The 21,389-nt window shown below is 42.0% G+C and overlaps 1 protein-coding gene across 1 annotated transcript; it reads right to left on the bottom strand.

Annotated features, from left to right (window-relative positions):
* Positions 1-6,650: 6,650 nt before the first annotated feature.
* Positions 6,651-20,495, bottom strand: selenos (selenoprotein S). Its single transcript, XM_040002208.1, has 6 exons — positions 20,227-20,495; positions 19,828-19,953; positions 17,586-17,692; positions 17,405-17,494; positions 15,300-15,372; positions 6,651-7,300 (listed from the first exon to the last, which is right to left on the bottom strand). The coding sequence occupies exons 1-6, from the start codon at positions 20,318-20,320 to the stop codon at positions 7,221-7,223; spliced, it is 570 nt and encodes a 189-aa protein (XP_039858142.1). The 5' UTR covers positions 20,321-20,495; the 3' UTR covers positions 6,651-7,220.
* Positions 20,496-21,389: the final 894 nt, after the last annotated feature.

Raw genomic sequence — 21,389 nt, 5'->3', positions numbered from 1 at the left:
ACTTAGTATTTGCCCACATCTCAGGATGGATTTTGGTACAGTCCTCTTTACAGAAACTGGACGCAGCTCAGTATCATTTTCAGGGCTAACAAGGTCGAAGTGTTCTTTCTGTAGTTGGCCTCAGCCTGAGTCACTAAGGAAGGCGGGTCCACTGAGCTATGTAGAATGACACAGGTGTTAAGAGGGCAATGCTCGTGTGACATGGACAGCTGGGTTTAGCTGTGTGGGCACATAATGCCATTGCTGAGTCTATGGTTATGCACATACACATAAAAGTCTCTTTTCATCAAAAATGTATCCAAGGACTACCTTAGAGTCTGTGTAGAAGTTCACTTCATCTATTGCAGAGTCAAGCTCCTGCTGGACCATTTCGGCCACTACTGTGGCATGGTAAGTGGTATGTCATCCAGATATGGGCCAGGCCTGGCGTAGATGGCACTGTTTATAGATGGCTCAGTTGTGGTTTGGTTTATGTGGCCCAGGTTCATGGAAAACAGGTCTGGTCCAGATCCGGCATCAAGCTGGCACTTTTGACTGACTGGTGTCATGGCAGGGTGTATGTCAGCCAGATGTGTACCAGGTCTGGCAATGATGGCCCTGTTTATATCCCTATTTTCCTATTTTAGTTAGAAGACCTAAATGCCATGTTGCTATACTGTATTGCTATGGTAGCCAACCTTTCAAATGCAGGTTTGACAGGTTTGTGAGTGTACACTTTATCCAAAACCCAGTGAGGGTTTACTCATGCTTCCTACAGGGTGGCTGTAGCTCAGGAGACAGAGCAGGTTCCCTACTGATCAGAAGGTTAGTGTTTGATCCTTCAGTTCCTTCAGTCTGCATGTCAAGAGTGTGAATGTATATGAATGGGTGAATGTGGCATGTTGTATAGAGCACTTTGAGTAATCCGGGAGAATAGAAAAGCACTAAGTCCATCTTTCTTTTGCCCTATTATGTTCTGGCACATGTTGTTATTGCATGGCTTGATTAAGGTACACATTAGGCTGACATCTGGGGCCGGAGCTGAATCTGTTCTGGGCCAGCACAGGACCACCAGTGTGTCTGCAACTGGCCCATGGCTGCACACAACTTACACATGGCCCATGGCGCCAAAGGGCTATCATTCTTTTACGGTATGTGGGCCATGTGTAAGCACATTGTGTGGACCAGATCCGGGCCATACCAATTTTGCTATGTGGGAATCTGGGAATGGTGATGTCTGGTTTTGGAGCCAGGCTGACTTTCCCAAAGAGAAAACCAACATCACTGAGACCATTAGCGGCTGTGAGTTTTGTAATAATGTGAATTATTGTAAACAGGCTGAGTTGTGTTCCACAGTAGGCTGTGTTGCTACACGGACGTTTTAGAGTGTGACACAAGGAAATGAGTGTGTGGGCCAGAACGTTGTGCTGTATGTTGTTGTGTATTGCAGCAGAGTCAATTGGAGTCACGTGACTTGTTAATAAATCTTACTACCCCATTGGGTAGGAAACAGATATTCTGGAGTCTGTCATAAATGAGACCAGAATATAACATGGTGGCAGCAGTGCATGCAGGGCACACGTAGCGGAGCAAGCTGAGCGGGGAGAGTGAACCTCTCGGAGAAGACTGTCGGTACAGTGAGCAACTAGTGGCTAATCGAGTTAGCACTGCTGCAAAGAATGGAGGGCCTTAAAGCACTGCCGATGCTGGTATTGGACTCCTGTAACCTGTCGAGGACATGGAAGACCTTGAGGGAAGAGTTTATGTTCTATGTGGAGCTGACCGGGGACCCAGATGGCGAACAGAAAAAAGTAAGCCTGTTCAGTTACCTCGTCGGTAGGAGCGGCAGGGAGCTGCTAGACACGCTAATGATCGACATGGCAAGAGATCAGTGGACAGTTAAGGACATTATTAAGGAGTTTGATGATCACTGCAATCCCACAGTTAATGAAACTGGGGAGCGTTATCGGTTCTTCATGAGAAACCAAGGCAGCAGTGAGACAATCGACAGTTATGTGACGGAGTTGAAGCTGCTGACCAAAAACTTGCGATTCTGGAGTATCAAGGGACTCACTGAATTGTGACAGGATTTTATGTGGATTTAACAACCCGAGCTTGAGGGAGAGGATGCTACGTGAGAAAAACACGATGCTGGATGCGTGCATACAGCACCGAAGAGCTGCAGAGCTTTTGCGGGAGCACAGCAAAGTCATTTCAGGAGCTGCAGTGGAAGACATACATGCAGGGTGGGGAGCTGTGTGCCAGAAACAGATCGGCGACACAGTGGACTGAAAGTTTTGGGGCAGAACACATGAAAAGAAGAAAGAAAAATTTCTGGCATACAGACAAAAAATTCAAAGTGTGGCAGAGAACCCCACTTTGCAGTTAAATGCAAGGCCCATTCAGAGCAGAAGAGAAGAACAGCGTGACAGTATGTGAGAGTGATGAGTACGAGGACCTTCTCTGTGTTACAGAGGCAGACACACAGAATACAATAAACACAGAGAAAGTGAGAGCCACTAAACTCTTTGCAGGCATGCTGATTGGCAAAGAGATTGTAAATTTTTAGATGGACTGTAATGTAATGGCAATTCACATGCTAAGCCTGCACACACAGTTAAAGGACACACAGACAGTGTTGAGGATGTCCAACAAAAGTAAGATAAAGCTGTTGGAAAAGTGCAAAGTTAAGATACGCAACCCGAGAAATCAGAAACTATTGGTTGGAGTTTCAAGTGGTTGACAAAGTGTAAAGTACCACAGCTGGGCAAGATCCAAAACCCTCAAATAAACGGAGCCACTTTCCATTGCCTACCATTGAGGACATTTTGCCTGATCTGTCGAAGACTAAAGTGTTCACTGTCTGCAACGTGAAGAGTGGATTCTGGCATGTCAAATTGGAGGAGGAGCCAAGCTCCTTGACGACAATTCAATTCAATTCAATTTTATTTATAGAGCACCAAATCACAACAACAGTCACCTCGAGGTGCTGTATATTATAAGGTAGACCCTACAATAAGAAATACAGAGAAAAACCCAACAATGACCCCCTGTGAGCAAGCACTTTGGACCTCCAAACTCCAGCAGCTTTGAACCTTTGTTTAATCCATGACTACTGCAAAGCATGAGGAAACTTTTCCACATTTGGGTTTATTCCTCTTGGACTGTCGAAAAGTCTGAGGCTGGCAGATATCCATCTATTTTTTATTGCCCCGAGTTCTAAAAGGAGATCTGCAAGCTCCTGAAAGAGCTGTCTCTCGGAGCAACTCTGGGAAAGCTCTGTAGGCATTTGAACAGAGAAGCTTTAATTACTTTAGATGAGCCATAATACCTGTGTAGCCTTTGCCATAAACGCTGAAGACCCGCTTCTAGATTATTATGAACAGCCCTAATTCTCAGAGAAGGCTGGAGAGACTCACCGCCAAGCCGCTTTGTGAGTAAATCAAGCTCTTCACTGCATTTTAGATATAAAAATCTTCAGTGGCACTGTGGAACATAGATCTCCATGATATATGAGTCTCAGGCTAATTATCAAACACTGTCAGTCCTGGTATCAGTAGGCCATGACGTGAGAGGAGGGCAGAGAGGTCTGATACCTCCCCTCGTCGCTGTAGTGTGGCCGCTTCAACGTGGTTGGGCCAATGGGGAGCTGGAAATTTGGGCTGCCACACAAGCGGAGAGCTAGCGGGGTACTCATGTGAATATGCAGCCGCTGTTGATATGTCTGGCCTTGCGTTGTCCGTCTTCCGTATTAGTGTCGTTGTAGAAGTGGTTATCTACATACGCTTGAGTGTGGCCGATGCCCATGGCTATAATGGCAGGAAAGTCTGGCGGGCTTCACAGACTCCACTTAGTCCTGAGCCGCATCCTCTAGCACCCTTCCTGCTGCAAGTGCTGCTTTGCTGCCTCCATTCGGGCCTTTTCGGCCTCCTTGTCTATTTGGTTTTTAGCGCATTCTCCTCTGGCTCAAGCAGCTTCACCATTGGCTCGTGGTTGTGCGCCACTTAGGCTCGCTGCTGAGCCACCTGACCGGCATGATCTGCACTCTGCCCTAACTTCCAGTTGGGAAAACCACAAGGTGTCTCCTTGGTTGGACATGTCTGCTGTTGCTGGAGGGGAGTGTCTATGGATCTTGGCAATCCGCTTGATGTGAGGACAATCTTTTTACTCTTCTTCCCTCAGCTGAATGCTTCTATTCGGCTTGTGCACCAAGCTAAACATAAATGGCTTCAGTGACCACTCAGGAGACCAAGAGTAAGGTCCATGTAGTGTACATAAAAAATACATAAATGCTACATTCAATACTGCTACCATATGTAAAAAAAAAAACAATCCGATGTCACAACATAAGAATAAAAAAGCATGGCAAGTAGTGTAGCAAATCCCATACGCCGTATGGCGTGTTTTTTCCATGCTAACAGGCAAAACAAAGCATGAACAGCTAACTTACACCAGTAAATGTAACAAACTCCATAAACACAAAAGAAGGTCATCACTTCACTGGACAAGGTACTAATAAGCTGTACAATAAATCATTCCGCCAGATTATGCCATCTGAAGTGAAACAGAAGCAGGAACCATCAGAAGCACGAAACACCGGACCTCCCTGCTGAGTGCTAGGAGCAAAAACTGCCTTAATATGAGCTTCTAGGATCTTCTGCTGTTGACCCACTAGATGGCAAGCTTTTGCCAGGAGCATCCCAGGAATAAACACGTTCGTTGACAGATCTATTCAATTACTTACAGCACAAATGACTATGACCCGTCCTATAACTAACTCATAACATATCTCAGAAATCATCCGAGGGACAGAATACATTACAATAACAGTTTTATTTTTGTCAAAAATAGCCAAGGTCCCCAAACTATAAAATGAAAATGAAAAACCAAAGGGTTTTTTGTTTGTTTTAAATATTAACAAAAAAACCTAATCATCATCTCGGCCTCCTCTGACGACCTGTTTACTGCTGCCTACCACTGAACGGCAGTGGGGAGAGGGGACACTTGGGCAGTGCATTTATCACAGCATAATGTGTTTTCTGGATACACTGCTTTTTCAGTGTTTCAATTCGAAAAGTATTAGCACCAGTCACAAATGCAGTATTGCCGGCCAGGGTCTTTCCACATCATGACAGTAAATACAGTGCATCATGTTGTCAGCTTTACTGTATCTTAGCCAGTGAAACTGGTCAAGCCGCTCTCTTCCAAATGTATACACTTTCGACCTTTTGCTTTCAGTGGGCTCTGGCTCGGAGTCAATCATATGTGGCTCATTATGTGATGCGGTCTCCGAACCAGTGTTAGACATAACCTGAGCGGTCAATGGCTCAGTGTCAGTGCACTGGCTACGAATTTGCAGATGGAAAATGTCACAGAGGAGCTGACAGCTTATCACTGCATAATACACCAGGAGTCGTTATGTGACATGTAATGACCATCATAACACGTGCAGTTAACTTCATCAGAAGTTTAAATCACCGCCAGTTCAGGGCATTTCTGGGAGCGTTAGATACAGAGTATGGTGACTTGCCCTATCACACAGATGTGCGATGGCTAAGCCAGGGAAAGGTGCTGCAAAGATGTTTCGAGCTTCGTGAGGAGATCTGTCTGTTCATGGAAAGCAAAAGGAAAGACGCAACAGAGCTGCGAGATGAAACATTTATGTGTGAAATGGCGTTTCTGTGCGACATCACAAGCCATCTGAACATGATGAACCTGCAACTGCAGGGACGGGGGCGTGTCATCTCTGATATGTGCAGTACGGTGACGGCGTTTCAAACCAAGCTGAGTCTGTGGGAGACGCAGATACAGAAAGAAACCTTGAGCCACTTCCCCAGCTGCCAGACCACGAAAGAGAAGCGCTCTACCGCTCAACATACTTGCCGCTGAGTTCCGACGCCGATTTGCTGACTTTGAAGCTCAAAGAAGCAGGTCTGAACTACTTGCCAATCCTTTTGGAGTTGATGTGGAAAGCGCACCACCGAACCTCCAGATGGAGTTGATTGAGCTCCAGTGCAATGACACACTGAGGGGAAAATATGAGAGAGCGGGTGCCGCCGAGTTTGCACGTTTCATCCCCGACACAATGCCGCAGCTGCGCATCCAAGCTGCTCAGACGCTCTCCATGTTTGGCAGCACATACCTGTGTGAACAGTTGTTCTCTTTGATGAAGCTAAAAACATCACACCGGAGCCGTCTTACTGATAAACACCTTGACTCAATCCTGAGGACTTCCTCAGCTCAGAGCCTGACCCCGACCATTGATGAACTCGTACAACAGACGAGACACCACCAAGTATCAGGCTCAGGCTCAGACAAGTGAGCAGAACATTTACGTATTTCTAGTTTTTAATTCAGTTACATTTTTTACATTTGTTTCTACAAGACGGGATTTTTCTTTGAAGGAAGTTTGTTTTGTCTGTGTGAAATGAAAAAGCTCAAGGTCATTTCCTGTAATAAGTAAAAGGACGGCTGTTTTACTTTTCACACTACAGTGTTTAGACTCCACACAGCCATTTGTCTTTAAGAACACTGTGGTGTTACTGCTGCTTCAGTAACACCAACATTCAGTTCTTCAAAGATATGCTGTGGAATGTCTGAGAAGCACAATGTACTGGTTTCCACATTACACACAATGTAAATAACACAGTAACTGTTAATAAGACAACACATTTAAAATCCTGCAGACTGTATTCTTTATTGTATAATGCAAATGAGCACAACAATGTACAGAACCTCCTTCCATTTTTATATATCAATTTTTTCAACTATATAATCCGAAAGTTCAATTTCATTCTGTTTTATCCACCAGCTAGAGTCCTGGAGTAATATAAACTATTCAGCTATAGTGGCACACTTAGGTATAAACAAAATAAAATATATAAGGAGACCCCCCACACACACACGCACACACACACATACACTGGTTGTGTGAAAATCATCAGCCAACCCTACTGGTTTTAACCGTTTATAGGAATGGCTTCATGACAAGCAAATAATTTTCAGTTCAGTTATCTACTAAAAGCATACAATGGGTTGAAAGTGAACACCGAAGAGAAATAAAACATGGTGCAGGTACATGTCATTAATTATGCCAACTGATCAACAACTATGAAGTATTCTCAACTCTAATAAAGCATGGGATAGGTGACATTATCAGCTTAATTTCCACAGCCAGTGTGTACATCAGGATGTCAGAGGTCAAAGGTCCAGCAGTCCAGCGCCTCCAACCTTTTTTAACCTCATCCACCAGATGAGGGTCCTCTCCTGCCAGGTCTCCAGGAACAAGAACCTCCTCCCTGTCCAGTGAGGGGATTGTAATCTGTAAAACATGCAAAGAAGAAAGGAAGCAGACAAAAGAAACATTTAACACATTAAAACAAAATTAAGCTTTTTGTTCTAAAACGCAGAGAGTTGAGGGTTTTTTTTTTGAGTTTTTCTTTGTAATAAACTTCAAATCAGTGTTTCAGCTGATCTGTTCTTAAAGCCAATATTCCAGTGGGGAAAAATTATTTGATCATTTGTTCACTTTCAAACTTCTTTTCAAGTTTGCTCACCTCCAAAGAAAAAAAAAAGAAAAAAAAAAAGAAAAAAGAAAGAGTCTCTAATTTTTGATGGTAATTCCATTCATTTAATTTCTTAATGATATAGAGAGAATATCAATGAGAAATGTCTCGATGCAGTTAACTACGATGACCTGGATGACTGAGAACCTTCACAGACTTGATGCAGTTAAAGAAATTCCAAGTTATATTCGGTTCCTCTGGATATAACGTTATCACTGGGAGAAACGTTTCGTCATCATCCAACTGCCTTCTTCAGTCTCAGCTGACTGCAGGTTCCCCCGCTCAAACTCAATATGTATATTGTCATCATTGAAAAAGTTTCCACAACGTTGCATGATACGGTCAGACTGAGCGGACGTCTTTCCTCAGCTCCCACTGGTACATGTTCATGTTTAATGATTCCTACTTTCTGTACAACCTCGAAAAAGACGCCTCCCACAAGAGCTGCAAAATCTGTATCCAACAAATCTCCTGAAAAGTCAGAAGTGAATGAGGGCTAAGGAGGTCTGATCATTCATTAGTAAGCATAACTATTTACCTGCCTGATTTTGACCCTTATTCACACCAGCGGAGGATGACTCCATATTTAACAAACAGTCCTGTATTTATTGAGTACATCACTAAACAGTGGAATGTTTTTATATAAGTCCATCGACAAGAAGCTTGGTGACAACTGTGATTATTCAGAAACAGAAGAAACATCAATAACCCAAGGTCTGGAGCTACATGCACCCTTGCTCATGGTGTGAGGACGATCATGAAAAAGGAGGTGGATCAGCCCTGAACTGCACAAGAGGAGCTTGTTAATGATCTAAAAGCAGTTGGGACCAAAGTCACCAAGAACACCACTGGTAACACATTATGCCATATTAGACTTATCTTGCAGCACCCACAAGATCCCCCTGTGGCGTCGCATATACGCATATATTCTTAAGACTATCAGTTCTTTTCTAAATGTACCACAGTCGACCACCCTGAAAGCCTTTGCTGACGTATGTAATCAATTCCTTTCTTTGTAAACAAGGTTGAGTCTATCAGGTCAGGAATAGTATTTTCTACACAATCATTTCTTGGGATTGAAGTGTTTTGAGAAACTGGTCCGACGCCACGTGATGTCCTGGCTGCCACCCAACACTCTACCCACTCCAGATCGCATACAGCAAACAGATCAACTGAAGGCGCCACTGTTACAACGATCCACACCACAATCTCCCAGCTAGAACAACAAAGGGTGTTACACCAGGCTGCTCTTTCTTTTTGTTTTTTTAAGCATGTTTATTGAGATTTTTTGATATAAGGAAAAAAAAAAGACAAAAAAAAGACAAAAAAAACAACAGACAACACAGCAGCAAGGGCAAAGACACACAAATAAGGCAAAAGATTACACTGCAACGACAAAAATATTACTTCAACACTGGCAATAAACAGAAATAAAACGCTAAGGTGGTAGGCTGAATTATTGGCGATCGATCAAACAGGACTTTGTTTTAATACATGATCTAAAAATGGCTGCCACACATCAAAGAAATTACTAAGTTTGTCTGCTAATGTGTACCTAATTCTCTCCATATGCAGTAGAGCAGTCAGTTCTGTCAGCCACATTTTGAATTGAGGTACAATATCCGACTTCCAGAGAGTCAAGATAATTTTCTTAGCAATTACCATTCCGAACAAAACTGTAGTTTGTGCAGCAGAGCTGAGGTGTAAAAGGGAAGAGGAAGATCCAAACAATGCAGTTATTGGGTCCGGCTCTAATGTGCAATTATAGATACCAGAAAAACATTTAAAAATGTCCAAACAATAGTTATGCAATTTGGGACAAGTCCAAAATAAACGAGTGAGAGAGCCTTCTCCAAGTTTACAATAGAAGGAAAAATCCTGTGCAGTTTAGTTTTTGAATAATGACGTCTGTGAAGCACTTTGAATTGAATCAACCGATGCCTGCATTTATACAGGGAGTGCAGAATTATTAGGCAAATGAGTATTTTGTCCACATCATCCTCTTCATGCATGTTGTCCTACTCCAAGCTGTATAGGCTCGAAAGCCTACTACCAATTAAGCATATTAGGTGATGTGCATCTCTGTAATGAGAAGGGGTGTGGTCTAATGACATCAACACCCTATGTCCAGTGTGCATAATTATTAGGCAACGTCCTTTCCTTTGGCAAAACGGGTCAAAAGAAGGACTTGACAGGCTCAGGAAAGTCAAAAATAGTGAGATATCTTGCAGAGGGATGCAGCAGTCTCAAAATTGCAAAGCTTCTGAAGCGTGATCATCCAACAATCAAGCGTTTCATTCAAAACAGTCAACAGGGTCGCAAGAAGCGTGTGGAAAAACCAAGGCGCCAAATAACTGCCCATGAACTGAGAAAAGTCAAGCGTGCAGCTGCCAAGATGCCACTTGCCACCAGTTTGGCCATATTTCAGAGCTGCAACATCACTGGAGTGCCCAAAAGCACAAGGTGTGCAATACTCAGAGACATGGCCAAGGTAAGAAAGGCTGAAAGACGACCACCACTGAACAAGACACACAAGCTGAAACGTCAAGACTGGGCCAAGAAATATCTCAAGACTGGTTTTTCTAAGGTTTTATGGACTGATGAAATGAGAGTGAGTCTTGATGGGCCAGATGGATGGGCCCGTGGCTGGATTGGTAAAGGGCAGAGAGCTCCAGTCCGACTCAGACGCCAGCAAGGTGGAGGTGGAGTACTGGTTTGGGCTGGTGTCATCAAAGATGAGCTTGTGGGGCCTTTTCGGGTTGAGGATGGAGTCAAGCTCAACTCCCAGTCCTACTGCCAGTTTCTGGAAGACACCTTCTTCAAGCAGTGGTACAGGAAGAAGTCTGCATCCTTCAAGAAAAACATGATTTTCATGCAGGACAATGCTCCATCACACGCGTCCAAGTACTCCACAGCGTGGCTGGCAAGAAAGGGTATAAAAGAAGAAAAACTAATGACATGGCCTCCTTGTTCACCTGATCTGAACCCCATTGAGAACCTGTGGTCCATCATCAAATGTGAGATTTACAAGGAGGGAAAACAGTACACCTCTCTGAACAGTGTCTGGGAGGCTGTGGTTGCTGCTGCACGCAATGTTGATGGTGAACAGATCAAAACACTGACAGAATCCATGGATGGCAGGCTTTTGAGTGTCCTTGCAAAGAAAGGTGGCTATATTGGTCGCTGATTTGTTTTTGTTTTGTTTTTGAATGTCAGAAATGTATATTTGTGAATGTGGAGATGTTATATTGGTGTCACTGGTAAAAATAAATAATTGAAATGGGTATATATTTGTTTTTTGTTAAGTTGCCTAATAATTATGCACAGTAATAGTCACCTGCACACACAGATATCCCCCTAAAATAGCTAAAACTAAAAACAAACTAAAAACTACTTCCAAAAACATTCAGCTTTGATATTAATGTGTTTTTTGGGTTCATTGAGAACATGGTTGTTGTTCAATAATAAAATTATTCCTCAAAAATACAACTTGCCTAATAATTCTGCACTCCCTGTAGAGCAAGAATGGATCCTACACAGACTCCTCTCCCACACCTCATCTCCAATTTGCAAACCAAGCTCCTCCTCCCATGCCATCTTCAAAAAGTCAGATTTAAAATTTAAATACCCAGAAAAAGCTTTCACAAAACCAGAAACCAACTTTTTAGAATCCGAGGAGCTCAGAAGGAGAGCAAAAATTGACCCCTCTCCCAGAAGAGATGGAAAATTTAGGATACTCTGACAAACATAGTTTCTTATCTGTAAATAATGAAAAAAAATGTGACGCAGGGAGAGAGAACTTGTTCTGCAACTGAGTAAATGATGCAAACTGCCTGTCAATATAGAAGTCTTTGAGAGTAATAACACCTTTCTGTGTCCAGACCTCAAATAAGGCGTCTAAACATTTTCCCTCAGTGTGTCATTTTGTACCCTTCCTGCCAGTGAGCAGGAGTTCTGGCATTTGCAGCCCAATAATAAAACTGAAACAGTGGCAGAGCAAATCCACCCTGAAGTTTAGACTTACATAGATGAACTTTTGATATCCTGTGAGTTTTAAAGCCCCAAACACATGGTAATACTACTGAGTCGATCACTTTAAAAAGTTGCTTATTCAAAAAGATAGGTGAGTTTAAAAATAAATATAGAAATTTAGGAAGGGAAACCATTTTGATTACATTAATGCGACCTACCATGGGAATAGGGAGAGCCCTCCATTTCTCAATGTCCTTTTTCAATTTTTCAACTTGTTCAAGATAATTCAACTTAAAGATCAATTTAGGATCCTTAGGCTAAATAACACCAAGTATTTCAATCTGTCTGTGATTTTAAAAGGCAAAACTTTCAAAAGATCAACATCCAAGTTAAAGCCACAAACTCACTCTTCTGCCAATTAATTGTATAACCTGAGATTTCCCCAAACGACCTCACCACATCTAAGAGTACAGGAACAGATCGCTCAGGGTTTGACAAGAACAAAACAACATCATCTGCATATAAAGAACAAGCTGCTCTTTGTTGACTTTAGTTCTACGTTAACTGATACAGACGGACAGTAAAACTGCTGCATATTGGACTTCCTTTTATCAGAAACGTCTCTTGGCCTGTGTACAGAGAGTTGGAGTGGGACCTCAGCTTTCATCAGCCTTTACACCGGCTCTCCACAAGGCTGTTTACTAAGTCCCCTCCTGAACACTCCGTACACACACGACTCTGTCAGTACCCAACCAAGACAATGCAGTCATTAAGTTCACAGATGACACCACCGTTGTGGGGCTCATCTCTGGGGGAGACGAAACAGCGTACAGAGCTGAGGCTCAGATGCTATTGGATTGGTGCGCAGACAACAACCTGGTATTGGACTTCAGAAGGACGAAGTCAGTGCTACAGCCCATCAGCATCAACAGGAAGTGTTTGGAAAGGGTGTCCAGTTTCAAGTTCCTGGGTGTGCACATAGACACCGACCTCCAATTGAGCTCAAATACCTGAGAGGTTTTAAAGAAGGCCCAACAGCGTCTCCAATTTCTGAGAATCCTCCAAAAATGGACCTGAAGAGGGAGCTGCTCATTGTCTTCTACTGTTGTGCCATTGAAAGTGTGCTGACAGACTGTACTGTATCTCCAGCTGCACCATGGCACACAAAAAGGCACTTGAGATGGTCATTAATATGGCCCAAAAAAAAAAAAAAATCACTGGACAGCCTCTGCCCTCCCTAAAGGACCTATGCAGCGCTTGCTGCGCTTGCAACATCCTACAGGACTGCACACACCCAGGACACCGGGTGTTTAAGTTGCTGCTGTCTGGATTCAGGCTGCTGAGGTCACAGACAAACAGACTCAAGGACAGTCTTTACAACAAGGCAATAGCCCTAACCAATGCTAACAGCTGACCTGATTAGCTACCTCCCTGGGCTTTTCTGGTAGGAAATAATGTGCAATAAACATTCATTCTTTAATATATTAGGCCATACCTATTTGCACTTTTTATCCAATCTAAAGTTTACTGTGCTCTGTTTTGTTGTGCTCAGTTGTGTTGACGTGGGACAATTGTCCCATTTCGTTATACTACTGTACTAAGTATGAATGTGCAATGATAATAAAGAGTTATCTTATCTTATTGTGCAATCAAAGCTTCATTATGATCACACCCCCTTAACCTGAATGTAGGGAATAACCAAGCAAACATTTATGGGAAAGAATCGTCTGAATCCTGACGATGAATAAATAAACACTTTAATAACACAACTTGTTAAATGTATCACGTAGTAGAATAGAATAATCCTAAAAAACAAGGGGAAATTTGGTACATCTTAACAGTAGTTTTACTAATAATGTATGGATTACATACATGGATTTAAATTCAGTGAAGTGCCTGCTGTAAACCACTTGAATTTTTTTTAACCCTTCTGCACCCCTCTGATAAATAGCTGCAGTAAGAGACCGTTAAGAGAGCGCAGACTGTCATTACCATCACAGCAGATTCTTTTGTCACACATCAGGTGATCGTTCGAACAGCTCTCCAACCCCCATAGAAGGCCACCGACTCCACATGTAGACCATATTCCATGAATCATTGACAGGAAGTATTTACAGAACACTGTTATAAAACCAATCCTTTTCTTTGTATTCTCGCGAACTTCCCGACGTTCAAATTAGAGATGGCACAATACCACTTTTTTATGTCCGATACCGATATCCTAAATTTGGATATCTGCCGATACCGATATGAATCCGATATAGTGTTTTTTAATATCTTGCTGCATTGTGTATAAGTTCATAGTCAAGTTTTAGAAAAACAAACAAACACTAAAGCTATTCTGCTATACCTGTATTCAAAAAATACACTGCACCCAAAATGTTTCATAGTTAGCAACACAGCAACACTCATCAAGCTAATAAACTTAAATCTGCTCCATCCTCACTATTCTGGTGTTTTAAAGAGTAGTTAGCAGGAATATTAAACAACCTAACTAATAGGGTTGCAGACTCCCAGCAAAAAAAAAAAAAAAAAAAAAAGGGAACCACCCTCTTCCTCATGATGCTTAATTAACGTAATCAACTTTACTTTAATGCATGTGTAAAAAAAAAAATGCACAGAAATCTATTATTTTTCTACAATAATTAAATAGATTCAACATCTTTCTTCAACAGAGTTGCAGACTGCACTGATTATATCTTCCCAAAAGTACTATAGCTTACTAGGGTGTATTAGACTTAACAGTTACTATATACAGTAATGGACTTCTATTCATTTTACACAAGATTAAAACTTTGGGTGTAAGATTCAGATAATTATTTATTAAAAGCTGGACATTTTAAATGAGAATAAGAAAGAAAAGTATGTCTTTGTGCCCCCTTTTCCCTGTTCATGCCCTATCGGCCCCCCTGGCTAAACTTTGCTAGATCCGCCCCTGCACAGTTACAGCCGTCAGCTGTAGAAAAAGATCCTGGTGTAGAAAGTAATATTAAATACATTCTAACAGCAGCTGATCAAGCTTAAACGTGCTGCTGTTGTTCAGCCGCTGGTTTCCTCTTTCTGGTGCAAAGTGGGCCAAAAACAAACAAGAGAAAAGCCGATCAGCTGATCATTGATCAGTTTCATGATTGAAGTAGCAGCAGGAGAGAGAGAGAGAGAGAGAGAGAGAGAGAGAGAGAGAGAGAGAGAGAGAGAGAGAGAGAGAGAGAGAGAGAGAGAGAGAGAGAGAGAGAGAGAGAGAGAGAGAGAGAGAGAGGCAGTCGCTCCATATATCGTTTGTTAAGCTTAACGTGGGAATGCTTTACAAAGATTCAGGGATGAACTTACACACTTGCTTTACTTCTCTCTGGGATCACTTTCTCAGAGATGAAATGCCGGGTTGGTAGTGAGGCTATAAATGCTGAACCAGACCGCCAACAGGTCTTGCACGCCACAGCCGCTCTATCACGTGATGCACACTGCTCCGACGTGCTACGGTTATGAGCTGAGTTACGCCGTGTCGCAAGTTTTCTGAGGTGCTTTTGTGATATTTAATGGATCGGGTTACATTTTCATTTCTCTCCAATATCCGATCCAGTAATTTAGGTCAGTATCAGACCGATACAGATATGTAATATCAGATCGGTCCATCTCTAGTTCAAATGAGGGATTTTTGTTTTTCTTATTTTAGTGCCTGTTGTTCAGCTGCCGTGCTTCATTTGCATATGGGGGGGTTGTAATTGTGTTGCCTCCTCAGCACATATGTCAGTCATATAAACAAACCCTACCTCATCTACTACGTACCTGCATTGCGAAAAGGCCTCTTGTCCTTCTTTGGTTTCAGCATCGTCTGGGATGAGCTGGTCTCCTCAGTAGTCTGCAGTGACACATATTAGAATAAAATCTTTATTGTCACTGTTACAAGAACAATAAAAGGCAGTTTGGCATCTCTCCATGTGTGTGAGGAACACCATAGCGTAAGTATTAACTAGGGGTGCACCGATACACAAAATTCACGGCTCGGTTCGATACTTTGGTGTCACGGTTCGATATTTTTTCGATACAAAAAAATGTTCATGCCTTTTTAATTTGTCATTTATTAAAATTATAAATATATATTTTAACTCAAAAGTACAGTTTTTAAATTTAATGTTGCTGAAACAACAAAATTATTTAAAAAAATAAATCTATCTGATCAAGAAATCACTCATCTTTGGAAAAGAGTTTATTACAGAGAAATGGCTCTTTCCAAAATAAAAGCTCTACTATACGCTTCTTCTGGGCTATATTCTCAGCAGCATATTAAACATATCAGGTTTTCACATGAAGACCAAAATAGTTCCAAACGCCAGATCTGAATGAGGGTCGGGGAGGTTCAATTTCGGCTAGCGTTGAGGCAGTTGCCATGTTGCAAGGAGCTTAACTTCTGTCCCTGTCACTACCCGATCCATACCGTAACGATAGTTACGGGTCAGACTATCTGTTGAGATGTTAAGAATAATAAGTATCTCTCAAAATGTTTTCAATAATGAAACATTTCAATATAATGTAGACAAAAACGAAAAATAAAAAGATAGTGACAGATCAGGACTCCCCAATTTGTCGGACCGTACAAATCGGGTCTACCCGATCCGTACTGCGCATGTGCAGACGTTTTCTTCTTCTTCTGTTCGTTTAATGGCAGTTTACTCCCCAGTGTAAGAGGATACTGCCACCTGCTGACCGAGCGGTCTAACCCTATTGTAAACTGAATTAGCATCATTACAAACATGTGTTAAATTTGATTTAGTGATAGTCGAGTGTGTTTATGCTTGTCTGTGTGGAGAGGATTGTTGGAATAGTGATGATGATGTCCGCTATCACTGTCAGTTGTCAGTAAACACTTCATCTGGCTGATGAATCTTCACGTGACACATTACAAAGTCTGTATTATTAACTCTGTAATTAGGCGCCATTCTTCTTATTTTACGGCGCTGTTGTTCAATCGGGGGACGCTCTCTGTTGAGGAGGAAAGCATGAATTTGTTTGTATACGGATTATCCATTGCTTAAATGTCCCGGTAGTCAAAAAGGAGGCAGAGCTGTTGAGAAATGCTAGGAGCTAACTGGGCACTAACCGTATCACTCAAATATATTGAATGTCGCAATGTTGGCAAAGAGAGGAAGTGACGTAAGATTTGCGCACGCGGGGTACGGATCGGGTTTCCGGTACGGATCGGGTAGTGACAGTCCCGCTAGCTTGCGCTGCGCTCAGTGGATCTGCGCTCGACAGTGCAGCCTAGGCGGAGTAGTCGAGCGCAGATCCACTGAGCGCTCAACACAGACAGCATCGTCAGAAGGAAAGTTGATAAAATAAATTAAAAATGTTGTATTGTTCGATACATATGCGTACCGAACCGAAAGCACTGTATCGAACGGTTCAATACCAATACAAGTATCGTTGCACCCCTAGTATTTACACAATAACAGACACATTTACATTTACACTAGAACGATATGTACAAGTTACACATACACCTGCAGTTGTGCATGTAGCTAAACAGGAAAAACCTTCTAAAATCCTGAGTTCGAGGAAACTGTAAGTGTAGCTTACATTACGAGGTGAAATACTAGGGAATCGATCTGGAACAAGAAGTAGAAGCCAGAGATGACACCTGGCTATACCCCTTCAACAAACTAATTACATTGTGATGTATGGCTGTGTGGAAACTGCGGGAAATCAGATCGCTTCTTTATTTCAATGTGAGGCCACGTCAACAGCTACAAGAGTAAATATACTTTAACTTCACAAGCTTTACTGAAATTGTCTAAATAACTTGTTAAATGAAAGAGTATCATAACAGCCGTACTTTAAAGAAAAGACTTGAGGACAGAGCAGCACAAATACAAATGTTTCAGATGAAAAATTACCTGAGAGAGTTTTGGAGCTCCTTTATAACTCTTTCCCTGCTGCATACTCTCCCACATCTCTATTTTCTGCCTCCTCTTCTCCTCTTCTTGCTGTCCACAAATTAAATAAAAACAGTGTGTTGACATCTGATATTGACAGAAAATCATCCTTCTTTGATTTATTTTTTTTTACAAACTCTACCAATTTCTGTTTCTCTCTAAAGATGGACGCTTTGGCATCAAGCTCTTCTTGCATCTTCATCCTGGCTGCTGCCATAGCCTCTTCTCTCCTTTCCACCAGTGTTGGATCTTTATGTAACAAATAGAAATCGAAAGTTAAATCAGGACGATGCAATAACATATCTAATAACATAACTTCAAGAGAAATACAGGTTACCAAGGGCAGATTTTTCTATATACCTACAGATCAGACACTTCGTAAAGACAGATGTAGTACCCGAAAAATCAGACTTGTGTCTAAGGACTTCCAAGTCAAATAATATTGCGTGACGTTCTAGCTATAGTACATATAGTACATTACAAGGACAGAGACAAACAAACATGGAAAGAGAACTGAGAATAGAAAAATTCAGAAATATGTGGAAAAGGTTTTTAAACGTCATGTGTCCCAAATTTGTTTTCAAAGACTTACAAAATGCATATAACACCAGATCCCCTTTAATTACATGGAGAACACAGCATCAACGCCTTCCCTACAGCCACCTGTGTGCAAAAAAAATGTGCACCTCAACCCCCTTTCTTCTCCCACATGTTTGCACTGAGTTGGAGATGCTCTGGATCTCATCTGTATAGTGACAACAAGTGCATTCTATTCTATTCTATTCTTTTCTTTTCTATTCTATTCTTCTCTAAGAAAGCCTGGATAACAACAGTGACCGATACCCACAACAAAACGGGATTCGAAACATCAAAAAGAGAACAGACTGGAGAACTTTGAATGGGCCTGTGATCCATTACTGCTGTAAATGATTTCATTGATTAAGGACAAGACATTCTAACACACCTGATCCAGTGTGACAATGTAATTGCCCCCTAACCTAATTAATGGTTGTGCAACTCTTGCCAGCAAGAACCCCAGTGGATCGTTTTCAGTAACAGCAATGCATATTTGACATCGCCTGGGGGGGATTTTTTTCTTTTTTCTTTTAAATTAGCTACACTGAAGAGTTCGGGGATGAATAGTCTGTTTAAGGTCATGTTGAAACATTTTAATCTGACTTTGATCAGGCCACTTCAAAAACACATTTGTTTCCTAAATTAATCATTTAGAGGTGGTCTTGTGAGCGTGTTTCAGGTCATTGCCAATAACCCAAGAGTGCTCAAGCTTCAGGGTACAAACTAATTGCTGGAAGTTTTTCTGCAGGATTTTCTGGTACAGAATAGAATCCACAGTTTAATCAGCTATGATGTTCAGGTTCGTCTGTTCCACTCTGCATGTCAAATATCCTTGAGCAAGATCCAACGTCAAGTTGCTCTCAGGCAGGCTGCATAAAGCACTTTGAGTGCTCAGAGTAGAAAAGCACTATATAAGAACCAGTCCACATCATGTCATCAGCACAGGAAGTCACTGCAGGGTTCTACTGAACGATAGGCATTACCGCCACATACACGCTCTTATAGGAAGAGAAGAAGTCAAAATAGGAAGCAATGTCTTTAAGGAGTGCTTTTTGAAAAGAGTTTTCCACAAAGCCTCGTGGTTTAAAAAGTCTTTCTACATCTCTAAATGTATACATTTGTATATCCCCAAGTTTCTGTAGTGGAATTTAATTAAAATGGCAGTAAAACCATTACAGTCAGGGAAAAAATATTTGAAGCCTAATTCATTTTGTAAGTTTGCCCACTAACAAAGGATCTGCCTATAATTTCACTGGTAAGGTTATTTAAACAGTGAGATTCAGGACAATCACAAAAAACTCGGAAAAAATTCGCGCTCAATGGATGTGGCGCACCGGGTTACAAAAATCGCTGAAGCGCCACACAATGTGACGTTAAACTCAGAGCACGAACCAGTTAAAGGTGGTCAGCACCACACCTCCCTTGTGGGAAGAAAACAAGTTTCCACCGCTTGGATCCGAGATCTCGTTCTTTTGATGACGACCCAGAGTTTGTGACCATACATGAGGACAAGAATGTAGATCAACCAGTAAATTATCCAGCTGGAGGTAACAACTTGTTCCTTTCATCACTTTATCTGGCTGAAGACTCAAACGTAGAGGTGCTACGTCACACTCAGCTGTTAATTGCCACAGAGCGTCCTACACCCACGAGGAACAAGCCTGACTTGTTGCTGAAAACGTCGAACAAGCTCTCACTGTCCTGCTGCAGCATAACATTGGATACTGGAAGGTGCACTTTGTGCTGATATAATGCTTATCTTTGTAATACTGTAGTTGCTGCACGAATATAGAGTGAGTTGTGCTGACCTTGTGAGGCTTGTGGCGTTGGGCTGCGCTGGCTTGATCTCCTCTTGTTCAAGTGCAGAATGAGCAGGTAGAACATCACAGCTCCAAACACCAGGTACCAGCCATAATGCGCCACGAACTCCTCAACTACAGCAATTCAATTACAACAGAAATAAACAATAATCTAAGTAGCTGTGACATTTTAACAACGAAACGATGGAAACAACATTTTTTCAATAAATACAATCTTAAAAGAATAAAATACTAAATGTTTGCGGGTTTATCTACAGCTCAACATGTCGCCTTCATCCCACCTTAACATGAGCTACCGTGGAGCGACAGATACGTCTTACGAACGTTAGTAACTGTATTCCTATATTCTTTATCATTTAAGTTGGTTAATTAAACGTACACGCTTACCAGTCAGGCTTAGGGAACTCAAGTCTTGGTTTTTTAAGGGTGGCTTCTTCACATGGAAAGCGGAATCATCGTCTTCGATCGTTACATCATCCATTCCACACTCAGACGAGCTGACCGTCACAGACAGCGTCGCGTACAGGCTTCTGTTAGCTCGTAACTGCTTTCTTTTCCAAAGATCTTCTTTAAAACTTGCTACACAAAATGTAGATGGTTATTTACGATGACGTGTTGGCGGAAGCCAGATGAATCATTCGAGCACGCGACCGTGTCGCGCAAAACAGGTCACTTCCTCTTCATACCTTTCATAATAAAAGTTAGAGACACAGATCATCAAACAAATTTAAATATTGGAAAAAGATAACACAAATAAACACAAAGTGCAGTTTCTAAATTATTAAGGTTACCAACGAGCTCAGAACAACACCAAAGAATATGATCGTCATCAGGAGGGGACAATGCAAAGCAAAAGAAGTCCCTGTTTTACCTCATGGGGTTCAGTGTTGCTGTTGATGGGTTGTTGCTGATAGTGCTGGAGGGCTGAGACTGTAGACGTTACAATCTCCAAAGGAGAGCTGGTAGCTGATTAAACAAGTGTTATGGGATAATAATAAAATGCAAAGATCTGTGACAGCGCTTGGATCCATGAGGCAACAGATTTTTTTATAAAAAGTGGGAAATCAGAATCAGAATCAGAAAGGGTTTTATTGCCAAATGTTGAGCGGGTTTACAACATTAGGAAATTGCTGCGGTGCTTCAGTGCAAACATACTGTCATAAATTACGCTTAAATAGACATGAAAAAATAAAAGTAAGAGTAAGAATTAAAAGTGCTAAGCAGATAGATATATACATGAGTGCAGGTGGTGATCAGTGCCAAACATGGAATGATGCAGTGAACACAGCGTAGGGTCATGTGTTAGTGGTGGGAACAGTCATACGGTTATTGTTCATGTGTCCAACAGCAGAGGGGAAGAAACTGTTCTTATGGCGAGAGGTTCTGGTGCGAATGGACCGGAGCCTCCTGCCTGAGGGGAGCAGGTCAAACAGACTGTGTCCAGGGTGAGAAGGGTCAGCTGAGATCCGAGCTGCACGCCCCAGTGTCCTGGAGGTGTACAGGTCCTGCAGAGATGGGAGTCTGCAGCCAATCACCTTCTCAGCAGAGCG

This window comes from Simochromis diagramma, unplaced genomic scaffold, assembly GCF_900408965.1.
Source record: "Simochromis diagramma unplaced genomic scaffold, fSimDia1.1 OVJJ01000430.1, whole genome shotgun sequence".
Taxonomy (NCBI): domain Eukaryota; kingdom Metazoa; phylum Chordata; class Actinopteri; order Cichliformes; family Cichlidae; genus Simochromis; species Simochromis diagramma.
This window is presented reverse-complemented; position numbering and strand designations above follow the sequence as displayed.

Coding starts and splice junctions, on each gene's coding strand:
- selenos (XM_040002208.1), bottom strand. CDS start 20,320: ATGGATGATGTAACGATCGAAGACGATGATTCCGCTTTCCATGTGAAG. Junction 19,954..20,226: donor GAGTTCCCTAAGCCTGACTG/GTAAGCGTGTAC, acceptor GAATTGCTGTAG/TTGAGGAGTTCGTGGCGCAT. Junction 17,495..17,585: donor TTAGAGAGAAACAGAAATTG/GTAGAGTTTGTA, acceptor ATTTGTGGACAG/CAAGAAGAGGAGAAGAGGAG.